Below are 14,489 nucleotides of genomic sequence, written 5' to 3' on the forward strand. Positions count from 1 at the left end.
AGCTCCCTCTTAAAAGAAAATCCACTACCTAATATCGTGTGATCGAACCTGACTGCTGAGGTCCTTTTCATTCCTACATCCCTATAGGACCTGCACACGTTGGTCATGCGTCATAGTGTTACAGGCTGAATACTGACATCTGTATTTGAAGGATTGTCTGAGCAAATGAAGAAGAACAACTGCAAGATGGAAAAGCAGAGTTCTGATCAGGAAACCTAGTTGCAGAGCAGAAACCTGTAATTGGCATGAGCAACAGTTAGCCTAAGTAACCTCTGATCAAATCAGAAAAATAGAGAAGAGTAGCTGTCATCACATGACTCCCTAAACAAAACAGAATGAGGTAAGTAAAGCCAAGGGAAGCATTTTTGGAAAGATGAAAGAACATTGTAGCTGAGACAGGAAATGCAACTGCAAATTAGCAGTTTCAAAGAACTGAAAAAAATGTAGATGACAAGAATAAAGAACTTGTGAACACTTTGAACTGAGAGGAGCTGAACCCATAGTGTGCCCCAAAGCATGCCATCTCCAGGGTCCCAGGATATCTGACCAGCGCATGGGTGAGGGTCTTGTGAACGGGTACTACACATTGCTACCTCGAGCATTCCACCGTTGTGTGTGGGTATCCAGTAAAGCTCAACTGCTATAAGGACAGACCAACTTTCAGTTGCTGACTGCTCAGCTGCTTCTATTCCTGACGTAGCGCTTTGGAAAAGGGAAAATGGAGTATAAACTTCTGAAATTCGCTCAATCAACCACATACTGGGATGAAGTGTGGTGAGTAATGAAGTTACATGACAACTCATTTAAGATTTAAGTTTGCAAACTGAAATGTAAAGTTACACAAAGCTGAGTTTATTTATGACAAATCATTTATTATATATTACAATAATTACAAATATTTTTATTACACCTTATTGCCATATTTTTGTTCTCAAAACACACAAGATGATCAAGAACATGGATTTAGGCAGTAACAAAAAATATTAAAATTACAAATTTCATGCCTCATTTCTGTGCCATAGAAAAGGCTATCATCAAAAGAGTAAAGTTACTAACAAACATACAAGGGGATTCCCCTTACACCTTTTTTCCCAGGAACTTTTGTCATCTAATGTATAGTAAATATATATATATATACACACACACATACCTCTTGCAAACATACACACTCACACATTTACATAATCACTGGAAATTTGACATCTCTCCTCCAGCAGAAAGCTCCCAGTCATTTTGCTTGAGCATCTAATGGAAAAAAAAATCTAAAACGAAGTCCACGGTTTTAAATTAGTCACCCTATTTCTGAGCCAGCTGTATCTTTTCCCTACATAGGGCCACCAGCATAACAAGCGGGTACTGCAGTTTGTAACGAACAGCATCCAACCTGCCTTCACCACAGGAAAGGTCTACTAGGGATACTGTCCCTCTTGTACCTAGTCTGAGTCACTGCTGCTGCTTGAGGAGTCTGTTGACATAACTTCTACATCATCTTCATTCTCTTTATTGTGTCCTGGAGGCTCCAACATAAAGTCATTACTATGATTAGGAGGTAGCATGTTCATTGACATATCACTTGACTGCCAAGGATACTGAGGAGCAAGCACATCTGAAAAAAAAAGGGGTATAATCAGTGAAGTAGCAGCTTTTTATATTCACAAATTCAATGGGACTGCTCAAACAGAACTCCAGTTTACAAGGAAAACAAATCGTAAAATCCTCACTGAGTTTTGGACAGCTGGAACCCTGAAGTAACAGCTGGAAAACATCTCACAATGGAACCATTCCATCACTGTAAAAGTCTCTTCTGCCAGAGGCCCAATAATATAGGTGGCTCTTAATCTCTCATCACTCCACTTCAAAACAGTATATATTCACACTGAGCTTTTCATCTTCAAAGCACAGTTTGAACTGACTAACTTTCACAACCACAGACAGTAGTGAAAATGGTCACCTTCTGTCAGTATGCAAAAACAGATAAAAACATTAGATGACAAAAATAAAGTTAGGATAGGCCATAGAAATTCGAACTTAAAGGTCTTGTCTGAATTTGGCTGAAGCATCTTGCTTATCATACTTCCAACAGCAAACACAGTGCACCAAGTGCAAAAGACATTCCCACTACAAGACCAGGGTCCCAGTCAGAGATACTTGAGATGGAGGGAAATGCCCTGCAGTGCCCCAGCCAGGCCAGCTTCGGTGGCCCCCTCGTTATTTCTTCCAGTCTCTTACATTCAAAGCCCTCCCAACCTGTATCTCCCCACAACCTACTGGAAACCCCTCAGCCCTCCCAACACTTCCTGGTCCTTTACTTCCCTCCTTGCCCCAAAAACACCTCCCATTTCAGAGCCACAGTGTGTATATACATGGCCATTTCTGCTCCCTTCTTTCTAAACTATGGTCCTGCTGCTGTGCTTCAGATCCTTCCCTCTTACTACTAGTCACTGCAGCTGCAGTCCATTCATAGGAGAAACCAGCTATCTCCTGCTTACAGCAAGAATTAAAAATAACTAGACAAGAGTCTGAACTTAACAAAAACCCACCCACACAGGACTTCGAGGACAGAAAGGGAGGGCACTGCCGGTGGGGGATGTCATATAGGGTAAACATAGCTCACTTGGCTGCTGCCCGACTCGGAAGCACCCAGACTCCACACACACAACAGTTTTTAATCATTAAGTCTCCACACACCTGAGACTCCACATGTTGAACCACAGCCCCAGCTCCAGCCCCCTAATACTGAATACTGTATTACTGTACATTACTGCACATTACTGCATTATCTAGCTGTACAAATCTGACCCACCAGCAGACTTGAGGACACAATTCAGCCTTTATGCCAGTTTCAGGCCTGCTTTGGGAAGACCAAGAATAGTACTGGGTGGTTTTATTCCTGCTGAGGTAAAGTTAGCTGGTTCAAATAGAATTGGCTAAGTGTGTAAACCAGTGTTTTAGATCCTGTGGCCATGCTTCAACATTTCAATCATTGCATTATTAAACCAGAGTGAGAGTGTACTGAAAAGCCTCAGCTTTGAGGCCATCAAGCAGCCCAGTGGCTGGCTCACAGTTAGACTCAGTAAGGACTCTTGAATAACTAGACATTCCTCTGTGGAAGTCTCCAAAAGGACTAGATCTCAAAATAAGCATTCTCAGGATGTGCCTGCCACACACCAAGATTCAGGATCCCTACATAAAATGCCATGGCAGCCTCTCTTTTAAATGAAGTTGTTTTGTTTCCCTCTTACCTGTCAGTCTAGTAATTAGAGGATCTGACAGTGTTGAACCTGGGTTCCCTAACTCCTTTGCTTTAAGAGTTTAAATCCCACATTTTCCAGCCTCTAGGAAAAGCCCGAAACAGTGAGCTTTCAGTTCTTACAAAGACAGCATTGAAAAATGAAAGGAGCAAGTCTGAAACCTCTAAGGCAGAGGAGCTGCCCTGAATCCACTCTCCCAAGCCTTGGGCAAATGCTCAAACTCCACTATGCTACAGGGAGGAGATTACCTCAGTATCTCTGACAAGATTTCCTAAGAGAAAGACATACGGACCCATCCTCAGCATTTCCCTCCTGCATTGCTGTGGGCAGTTTTCAGACTTCTACCCCTTCTATTCAGCTCACTAACCTCAATCCTATTTTGGAGGTACCTCACACAGGTTTCTCCATTTTATCCAGGGCCAGAAGTTCAGAAAGGGAGATGACACAGAACTTTAATTGACTTTTCAAGAGGTGACATTAGGATTAAACATATGACTGGAAATGCAATTTTTTTAATGCACTTACAATAAAGTTTTTTAATAAATTCAGTATAATTTTTGAAAACAAGCTTCTCATAACTACTGCAAGTGGCTAAACAGACAGGTAAGAACTGTTACAGACCTTCTCCAAATCCAAATTAAGAATTTTGCCATACTTTAGTCTACCCCAGTAAGATTAAAGCTGCCCGACACACAACTAATGCACTGAATTCTTCATTCAGTTACTGCAATTTACTGCTAAATTGTATTTTAGCATGAATGAACAAATCCCATTAAAGTCAGGGGAAGTGTCCATTTCATTAATCAATCAGGGATTTAACGTTACTTCCTACACTCGAGGCCCTGCCTCATCAACGGACCTTGTCAATGTCTTTTCAATCTGGAACTTCTAACCGGTCTTGCTATACAGAGTATAGACTTAAGGGGAGGTAGGGAGAACAACCACCTCTTCTGAATATACCTTTCACAATTCTGTACTTTCTGTTGTCACTGAAAGAAAAGTTTGCCATGGGAATGCTTCTTTTTAACATGATTTGATATCACTTAATTTAGAGCAATTTAAAATAAATGACCTGAAGGCTAACTACCTGAAGGGATTTTTGTTTATATTGACTTATGGTCTAGTTTCTGCAGTATGACTTAGAATGAAATAAAATAGCATGGTGCGATTTCTAACTGATTACTTCATTTACTAGGTCTTCACTGCTAGGGCAGTGAAGAACTGCTAGTTGGCCGTAATTTTCATTATTTTAGCTCTGCCTTCCCATTGCTAAGGAATACTTATAACTGCTATGATTACACAATGAATAAAGAAAAGCAACACACAGCTGAGATTCCCATACCTGGTAGTCTGCCTGCTGCAAGTGCATCCCCTGGTAAGTGTCCATTAACTCCATTGGTGGATGGGTTGTTCATCTGACCCAAGAGGCCACTCCTCATTTCCAGATCAGTAGGATATGGCCTACGCGGGTCCCCTTAAAAAGGAATTGTTTTTCAATAATTAACAATTGCCTTGCAGCTATTATCTTTTTCTTCAGTGCTTAGTTCACTGACTAAAAAAAAGGAGCTACTGATATTTTTTGCATCAGCAATGAGCATCACACCTATGCCATTAAAAATCCCAGTCTGTGTCCTTCATTTAGACTGTCCTTGTTCATTCACATTTTGCACAGGTAGCCCTTAAGAAACGCATGTTTAGATAATCTCTTTGTTCTCCCCGCTACTTCATAGCTAAACAACAAAGGTAGGAATTGGAAGGAACACAATCTCATCTGGACAAGTGGGACAATTCCCCAAATTGGGGCCTGGCATAACAAAATCCCTACTTCTGACTCCAATGATTACTAACTTCCTCCGAAAAGGATATATAAAGGGGGGGGACGGGACACAATCAGGCACATGGAAAAAGTCTTTAGCATTCTTGGTTCTAGCTTATATTCAACATACAGGAAAAAAGCAAGCAAGGGACAGCAGAGAATGCCAGTTAATGGAAGTCTGCAGTTTTGTAGCCTTTTAAGGCTACAAGTCTACAGGACTTTGGATATCCAGTTTTGCTGGAAATATGTTTGCAGGTTTGGCACCTGAAAACAATATATGCCCCTAATAAGCCAAATAAGATGTTTTTCATTATATAGGAGCATTTTAAGTCCAGATACTGGCCACACTTCATTACGGAAAAAAAAAAATTGTCATAAACATGATAATTACCTGGTACCCATGTTAGAGGGGCACAAACAGCATTGCTAGCACTGATCCTATGGGCATATTTAATTATTTCTTCAGAGGAAATGGCACCTGGAACAAGTAAAGGAAAGTTAACAGATTCTCAAGAGATTACATCATTCAATTATTTTGGATTATTTGGCACTTTGACAAAGATTGGAAATGTCATTTTTTTCAGACATAAGGGGCATGCCCCAAACGCAGTGACTGCTTAAAGGATTCTTGGACTCTACAAGGACAAGCTTTGCAGTGAACTGGCTCTACAGCCATGAACTCCATATACCTTCCATGTCAGCAGTTGTTCAGCCTTGTGAAATACACAAACCAATCTCTTAAGCAGCATACTTCACAAGCACGATCTATAAGAAAACTTCAGCACCTGCTTCACTGTAGAATTTGCCCCTGCACGCATATCTGAAACTTCTTTTTTTCTAGCAGTTGTTAAGCACACATGTAGCAACCCTTCTCTACTACATATGTAGCTGTATTACAAGTGATGCAATCTTTGTGAAATACCTTAATACTTTAGATGAAAAAGTTACAATAAAACAATAAAAGATACTATACTGAACACAAATAAAATGCATCCCCACTAAAAAAACCTAACCCACTTAGCTTGGCAAGTGCCACAGAGCAGCAGTACTTGCAACAAATACAAACCAGTATCACCAGCTAGTCGGTCTTCCATATAAAATGTTATTGTACATGCACACAAACATACTCCCCCTTTAGTCAGTAAGCCTACTGAGACAATTGCCTTTGGTGAGACATTCAGGTAATTAGATACACTATTACCAGTGCAAGAAGAGCCTGGAGACACTGGCTATTAAGATATGTTTGCCACAGATATAATCATTCCTAAAACATACTTTCAGTCTTTCTTCTGATGAAATGGTTTACAGGCTCATAATGAAATGGAAATGTATTTACACAGAAAGCATCTGAAATCTGTGATTTTAGAATTTAAAAAAAAAAAGAAAAAGAAAGAAAACCTTTGAAAATATGAAACTCACTAGCAACCTTCCTTACAAATGCATTTGTGTAGTATGTACCATCATGGAAACTCACCTTTTCTTGCCTTTTCAATTGATTTCAATTTCTCCTTTGCCTGATAAACAGCTGTTGCCTAGTTGTAAAGGACAAAAAAAAGAAACTCCAATGAATCATTAATTTGTAAACTTCTGCACAAAAAGGGCTCTGTGAATAGAACCTTGCATTTTATTACATTTTAACAGATAAACTATTCAGGGAACATTTTCAAAATATGCAAAAGTAAACTACATTTGGAAGAAAATTAACATTATAAAACAAAACTGAATACCCTGATAAGTAAAAAGTATTTGACTACTAAAAAGAAAAACCCCACTACACCATTATGAAATGTTAATCTTTTCAAACTAACACAACACTGCTTTCTCCAGAACCACCTTTTCACAAGTAGGTGCTCAAAAGCAAGCACATCACCTACAAACTTACCAGTATGTGCTCTGCTTCTTTTAGTTGCTTCTGCAGCTGCTGAATATCACTATCCCTCTTTTCTACCATCTTTTCTAAAAGTTGCATTTCATGATGGATTTTTCCCTGATCAACTGCCAGCTTCATTAGCTCTTGAAACTCTCCATCTCTCTGAATCAGCAGCTCCAGGATCTGTCAGACAAGAGTTTCATAAAACTTTTAATCTAGCTAGAGTAACAGCATATCCACAATCACGCAGCAAGGAAGAGCAACTGACACCTACATGAGTATTTCAGTTTGCATGCAAAAATGAAACAAACTTCTTGCTCTGTTTGCAGAAACAACCTATGAAGCACACAGTAAACAACAAACAAAAAAAGCACCAGGAGGACCAGCAATATCATTTTAGTGTGGCCAAAAACTCATCATCATTATTAGTCTAAGTATACACAGGGAAAAGTGAGAAAAAAAGAAGGTAGTAGAGTACTTAAATATACAAAAAAATACAGTTAATAAAGTCAGTTTACCTGGCTCTCTTCTCCTGGTTGTGGAAGCTTCTGGTTTCTTGAAATTGCCAAAATTTCAATTAGCTCTCTGAAAAGAAAACTACGTTTATACAGTTTTCTATGCAATTTTTTTCTATGGTATTCTTTTCTATTCTATTTAGGAATCAGACTAAGTCATCCCAAAATTTTCAGAGTACTGACACCCTTACAAAAATATTCACACACTTGAATATTTTACAGTTTTGTAATATAGTGTCAGGGATTTCTCAGCTTAGAAAGAAAAAAGACATGCTCCAATCATGAGACTATTCACCAAATTATTTTTTCTCCTTTGAGCTCACAAAGTTCTCATGTGCATTTGTGCTCAAGAAATGTGCTAAGTTCTTGCCAAACTGAGTAAGACATAAGCAGAAACTGAGAGAAGAAAAAAGATAATGAAATACGTTCATACTCTAGTTTTATCACCTTTGTTTATCACAAGAGGGCATGAAAGTTATTATTTTACTTCTCCTCTTCTCCTCCATTTTTACAACAGAACAAGTTTCACACTTCGATTTAGAGCAGTTAAGCCTATGCTTTCAAACATCTAAAGAGTTTGTTGTAAAACTATTATTATTATAAAAAACAAGTATTCCCACAATGGTACATCAGCTGTACATTAAATACACACAGAAATATCAAGAAACTAATAATATTCTGGGACTAGGTTAGACAGACATCTCAAACAAATCTCTTAATTGTGCTTCTGTATACCCATTTACTTTGCCACCATTATGAAAAACTGCCAGTAACCTCTAAGGGGACTCGCTAAACAACAAGACCATGATGCAAAAGGCACTTGGTGTAAATGGTGTAAGTGTGGCAAATGTAAATGTGGCTTCTAATGGTGTGGACTGAAGTTCAGTGCTGTGCATGTGTAACTTTGAAGCAGACTTCTTGGAGCAATGCTGATTCTCTGCTTTGTCCAGTGTCAGCAACTCAAGAGGGATGTACAACTAATACAGTAGTGGGGCCAGAGCCTTAAAATGACAACAGGTACTTTTCCAAAAGTCTGAATAACCCCTTCACCAACACTTAAAGCTCTAAATAGAGCTTTATAGAGCTGAATAGGATCATCTTCCTGTTCTGTGTCTGAGCGGCACCCAACCCAATAGCACCTTGATCTACGTCTGCACTCCCAAACACTAAAATAATTTAAAACAATTAAAGAATAATGAAGCTTGTGATGTTCACTCTCATATGGATTATCACACCTGACCAACAGTGATTAGTAGCAAATAAAATCTCATGCAAGTAGGCAAACTAACACCATCAAGGCTCATGTCATGGATGTCCGTAATTCCATCCTGTGGTAGCTTGGTAATACACAACTGTAGATTCATTTATATATACATACACATACATATACACACATATATATGTATATGGGCTATAGATTAGGCACACATCATGACTGTGAAAGACCTATTATCACAGCGCTTCAACACTTTGCTGATCAACAGGAAGATTCACAAAAATATTGTTGAAGGATGCTCTGGATTCATTATGATTAGTCCCCAAATCAATAAACATTTAGATAAAGAGTAAAACTTTTTTTCCCTAAAATGCAGGATGTTCTCCCCAGTTCCAGCAACCCAGAAGTCACAAGAAAATCTAAAACTGAAAATAAAACCTAACTAGAAATCAACTGACCAGTATATTGTCCTTGTCCTACCTGCAGTAATCAGAAAGAGCGAACCAGCCACAAAACCAGTTTAGACTGCTCCCTCTGAAAAAGTTTAGCTAAGCTCTTGCTCTCCTTGAGAGGAAGGCGATAATTAGCAACCAGTTTCACCGCACTGCCAGCTGTGACTCCACAACATGGTGGACAGCTCGGATGGGGAGCAGCAGCCCAGCCTCAAGAGCGCGGGCCGCCTACCTGAGCCTTTGCATCGCTCCAAGGACACGCTCTGCAGCCGGCCGGGGCAGAGTTTAGCGGGCAATAACCAGACGGCTGAAGTCACGCAACACCATCGACAAGCCTCGGACACGAGCACAGTTTTCAGCGAATAATAAAATGCCTAAAACCTCGGGGGGGGGGGGCACGCTCTCGAGAGGAAGTGCAGGTGACAGCCCAGAAGACCGGCAAGTGGGAGAACAAGGAAGCTGCCCGTCCCGCTCTGAAAACACGAAATAAAGTGTAGTATCTCCGGCGCGGCTCTCGAGAAAGGGCCCTGCCGCCCGGCAGCACGGGTCCCGCTCCGAGCAGCCGGCCTGCAGGCTGTGCCGCGGCCCTGGCAGGGCCAGGACCTCCCCGGCCCCTCGTCCCAGGGGCGCCCCGGCTCGCCCGCCGCCACCGAGGCTCCGCGCCTGTACAGCGCCGAGCACCCTCCCGCCCCCGGCCGCCGCCCGAGCCCGGCGGCGCCTCACCGGGCGCGGGGGCAGCGCGGTACCTGGCCAGGAGCTCCAGATCCTCCAGCGCCGCCAGGAGCCGGTCCCGGGTGCTGCTGCGCTCCCCGCCGCCCCCGGTCGCCGCCGCCATCACGATCCCGGGTACGGACCCGAGGGAGAACCAGCCCCCGGCGGCGACGGCGCCAGGCCCGCGCTGGCTAGACGGCAGCGCCCCCCGCGGCGGAGGTACGCGCTGCAGCCGCCCCGCCCGCGGCTCGGCCCTCGGCCGGCGGCGGGCGGTTGCCCGGGCGGCGCATGCGCAGACCGGGAGGGGGGGGAGGGTGGTTCCCTCCCCTCCCCTCCCCTCCCCTCCCCTCCCCTCCCCCCAGCACGGCGCGGCCCGGCGCGCGGCGGGGCGGGCGGGTAACGGCTCCCGTGAGGGGAGGCGGGGGCAGGGGCAGGGGCCGGGCGGCGCCGCGGGCCCCGTGGGGAGGAAGGGCTGAGACAGATCGCTGGAGCTGGCCGTGAGGGAAGGGAGGGAGGGCACATCTGCCCCTCCGCCCTGGCGGCTTACAGACGTGTTTGTAAACGCCCCTCCTGGAGCTGGCTTGTGACTCGAGGGTCAGCGCGGGCTGTTTCGAGCGCGCTTCCAGTGCCCCGGTTTTCACGGAAGAGCCGCTCAAATGAGATTCAGATGTACCCTGCGGACACGGAAAACAAACTCAGAGAGAGGGCTTGCAATGGAACAACGTCATAACTTTTTTAACTATCTGGTCCCCGATGTGCCAGAATCCCCTAGGTGCTTTTTTTCAGTTGGAGGAAGGAATGGTGTTTTCCTAATGACTTCAGAAAATTAAGTGACTGATACCGAAAACGTGACAAAAACCCAGGCTTTAAATCGGGCAGAACCCTGAACTCCTAGCTCGGCTTTGTGTCATGCCAGCAACAGGACCTCATGGTGGCCAAGAGGAAACACGACCTGCCCGACACACAGATGCTGCGTGTGCAAGCCTAGACGTGCAACCTAAAGGCGGCTTTGCATAAATTACAGAGGCCTGTGTGCAGTGATCAGATGGTGGGGCAGTCCAGAGATGCAAATCCTGCCCTTGAACCTGCAGACAACCGATCTGTATTTTAAAAATACTGTTTTTTAAAAAAATAAGTTGCTGTTTATGGTCTGATACTGTAAACCGACCCCTAGCTCTGGGAGAAGTCACAGTGAAGCCAGTGGAATTTTTTAAATTCATGAAGCTTGCAGTAATGTGAACAGATAGAGGCAGAAGCTAGGGCGGAGGGCGGGATGAGAGAGCAAAGAGTGAAAGCTAATCTGGGGCCAAGGTTTATAGCCACTCTGGGCACTTCCACTGAAGAACATGGAGTCCCCAGGCTCCACCTTCTTCTGTTGTCAGCAGGCAGCTGCAAAACCCCCTGGCAAACAGTGATTGTCATCACTCTTGATTAGAGAAAATATTAGATAGATGATATCATCTCTGACTGCTCTGGTGTTTACTCCGATTATCTTTTTACCTTCTGCAATAAGTATGTCCCTGAGAAATTTACACTTATTAAAAAAAAAGAAAGGCAAGATACTCATTAATCAATGATTCTTTGAATTGTGGTTTAAGAAAATGATTGAACATTATGGGATTTGTGATAAAGTAATGAGATTTGGCAACCCTGAGAAGATAATTGCCAACAGGAGTTCCTTAAAATTCATTTACAATATACAATAGCATTCAAGGTTCCAATCTGTAGATAGTTTGGGAACTCTCTTTAATGTAGCAGATAAAATCTCATCCAATAGTTCTGCCCTTTAAAAGACTTTTGCTTGCCTTTTTTTCAAAAAATACGGTATTTCCCTGATTTTGTTCAAGAAAAGATGTAACCAGTGAAGCTGTCTGGTTATGCTTCCAATTCACTGATTTGCTAGAATGTCTCTATGGATGTGTAAACAGAAATAACAACTTCAGAGAATAAAGCAATCCTGCAGAGGTGAAAATAAAACAATCTCTCTGCTAAATTGTTTTCTTCCCCCACATTCATTTTTGACATTTGAATTATTTAGAAGTATTGAAGTACTTCTAAAATATTTCAGGGCTGTACTACTAGTTTCAGTAGAGTTAAAAATTTGTAGCATTAACAGGACACCCAAACTTCACCAAGGGCTGAACATTGGTTCCTGGAGGCTGTTCTTTCCCTCCCACTCCTTGTGACAGGGAAGCTGTTCCCCTGCCCCTTTTGACAGCAGTGCTTTTCCAACCTAACGATGCAAATACCACCAATCCTTCAGTAGAGTAGCTGCCCTCCTCTCCTTTCCCAAACTGCTCCCTCTACTCTATGCAGTATAGTCATCTGGCTGCTTCCTATAAAATCTGCAGTCCCTCCCCACTCCCTCCTCTGTAGATGCAGCAGTGGCTGTAAAGTGTAGATTCCTTGGAAGAGACCTATTTGTCGAAACTGATGCTCCTACTTCTGTGTAGGAGGATAGGATGAGCCTCAAGGCATCAGGGAATGCCTGCCTGTGCATAGACAGGGAAAATCCTTCAGACTATGTCAGAGGGGTCGTCTCCTTCACGACAAAGGGGAAGGCTAGGTGAAATAGGCTTGTGCCCCAAACTTGGCCCATGAGCCTGCTGGGGTAAGACTGAGTGGCTGATCTGCTGAACAGACTTTTGAAACACTTACCCGAACAAAACAACAGAACCTCTGTTTCCTCAGTTCTTCAGTGCTTTCAGCTTTTTTTCCCCAGGGTAAACTTTTTCACAGATGGGTTGGTTTTGAGCCAGATATACTCCTTAAAAGCCTATGCCCTTCCTGAATAACTAAGCATTATTGCCTAATTTGTTTTCAGTAGTCTGAGAACATTTTAAGTTGTGCAGCCGTGACTATATCTTTCCATTCACAGTGAGATTATGAGAAATTTCAGAATCTTTTAAATATTGGATTATCTTTTCAATGGCATATTGATCGCAGTATTAACAATCTGTTAGCACAAGCAAAAATAGCTTGCTTCATCCTGTTCAGCTGAGTCTTATCTGTTCTAGAATCGACCTTTAGGTGATGAAGTGCAGAGCAAACTGATTTCTACAGCTGCAGATCTATGAGCAGCTGAGCTGATCTAATAGTTCACCAACTCAAAAGCAGAGATGTTCCTTGCTCCTCATCTCCCAACCGCAGATGCTTGCCCTCCCTTACATCCTCTGTCATCATTTGTTTCCATGAGCTACTTAATAACAAGACAGAAAAATACCCAGTGTTTTTGTTGGGTTAATTTCCTTCTGGGTTAGTGAGTGAAAGCTGCTCATGGAGGGTCGAATAGTCAGGAGTAGAAAGGGGAGGAGGAAGAGGGCATTCCCCACATAATTGCTAGGTCACCTAATCTCACCTTGTGGAACCATACCTTCAGAGTGCAGCTTTTTGGTGCACCTAATGTAGTATGACTGTGGGCTAATGCTGAAAAGTGCAGTCTTCTCTGTCTCTCTTCAGCCATATATTCTGTCTTTGTCCCATTTACATGAGATCCCATAACAGTGAGGCTGCAGAATAAAACAGCTGGGCAAACCAGTTCAATGGAAAATGCTTAATATTTTGGTGGGCTTGTCTTCTGTCAGATGAGCTCATTGAGGCAATTGACTTCAGAGCTAACCATTGCTAGGTCACCTCACACAAGGGAATGTGTGGCCAGGGAAAGGGAAGAGAGATGCTACTCTTATTTCTAGTTAAGTGATTTCTAGTTAAGTGAAGTTCAAGCATAGGATTCATCTGGGGCAAAGCCTTTTTTTAAATTTATTTAGGTTACCATTGGGATTTCTTAATTCCTCTTGTTATTGCCTTAGCTAATCATGAACTAGAAGATTGCCTTAAAACTTAGATGTTGAACCATAGAGAACTTCAGAGCCCAGAGCAGATACATGTTTTAATTTCAGTCTGCATCTTTTCCAGGCTACTGTGCTCTTCATCTGTCTTGTTCTTTATATGTTCCAGACACTAAACATCAAGTGTTCAGTTGGTAGGTGTTTGGATACCACACCTTAAAATAACAATGGACTGTGTAAGATATTTAACCCCTGAAGGCTCTCAGGTGTCTGACCATGGGTAATAAAACATTTCAGACAGTACAAATAGAAAGGCAACAGGCTAATCAAGGGGAGCAAGCAGGAAAAAGGACAGAACAAATACTCATATCCACTTCCCCTAGATAACATAAAAATGAAATCCTTTCTGTCAAATATCAACTAAAATAGAAATCAAACATCTTGAGCACCGTTGGGAAGGATGCCACAGTTGTACTTTGGCCTGTGGAGAAGAGAATAATCATTCCGTATTTGTCAAGCTATCTTTACACCATTAATATTTTTAAATGCCTCTGATAAATCATCTGTTTCTTATTGCCATTTAAAAGATATCTTTATTTCCCTGCTCACATGTGTTGGATACCGCTTTAGCCCAGTGAGATGAGAGAGAGAGAAAAAAAAAAGTGTTTTTGCTTAGCTGGTGTTAATTCTAAACTGGTTAAAGATGAGACAAAAATAGATAATACTACGAGCCAAAGCTTATTTTTGTGGAAGGAGTGTGAAACACTAGTACATATGGCCAAAACCAGAGTTTGGTAAGCCATTCCAGAGTGTTCCAGCACAAAATTAGCTCTGCTTTGAGCTATATTAAACTTGAGTTACACTGATTTC

The 14,489-nt window shown here is 42.4% G+C and overlaps 1 protein-coding gene across 1 annotated transcript; it reads right to left on the reverse strand.

Moving 5' to 3' along the window:
• Positions 1-831: 831 nt before the first annotated feature.
• MED4 (mediator complex subunit 4) lies at positions 832-10,073 on the reverse strand. Its single transcript, XM_026108496.2, has 7 exons — positions 9,867-10,073; positions 7,456-7,522; positions 6,950-7,120; positions 6,542-6,599; positions 5,459-5,545; positions 4,594-4,725; positions 832-1,606 (listed from the first exon to the last, which is right to left on the reverse strand). Exons 1-7 carry the CDS (start codon positions 9,953-9,955, stop codon positions 1,434-1,436), a joined length of 777 nt encoding a protein of 258 aa, XP_025964281.1. The 5' UTR covers positions 9,956-10,073; the 3' UTR covers positions 832-1,433.
• Positions 10,074-14,489: the final 4,416 nt, after the last annotated feature.

Source organism: Dromaius novaehollandiae, chromosome 1 (assembly GCF_036370855.1).
Source record: "Dromaius novaehollandiae isolate bDroNov1 chromosome 1, bDroNov1.hap1, whole genome shotgun sequence".
NCBI classification, from domain to species: Eukaryota; Metazoa; Chordata; class Aves; order Casuariiformes; family Dromaiidae; genus Dromaius; species Dromaius novaehollandiae.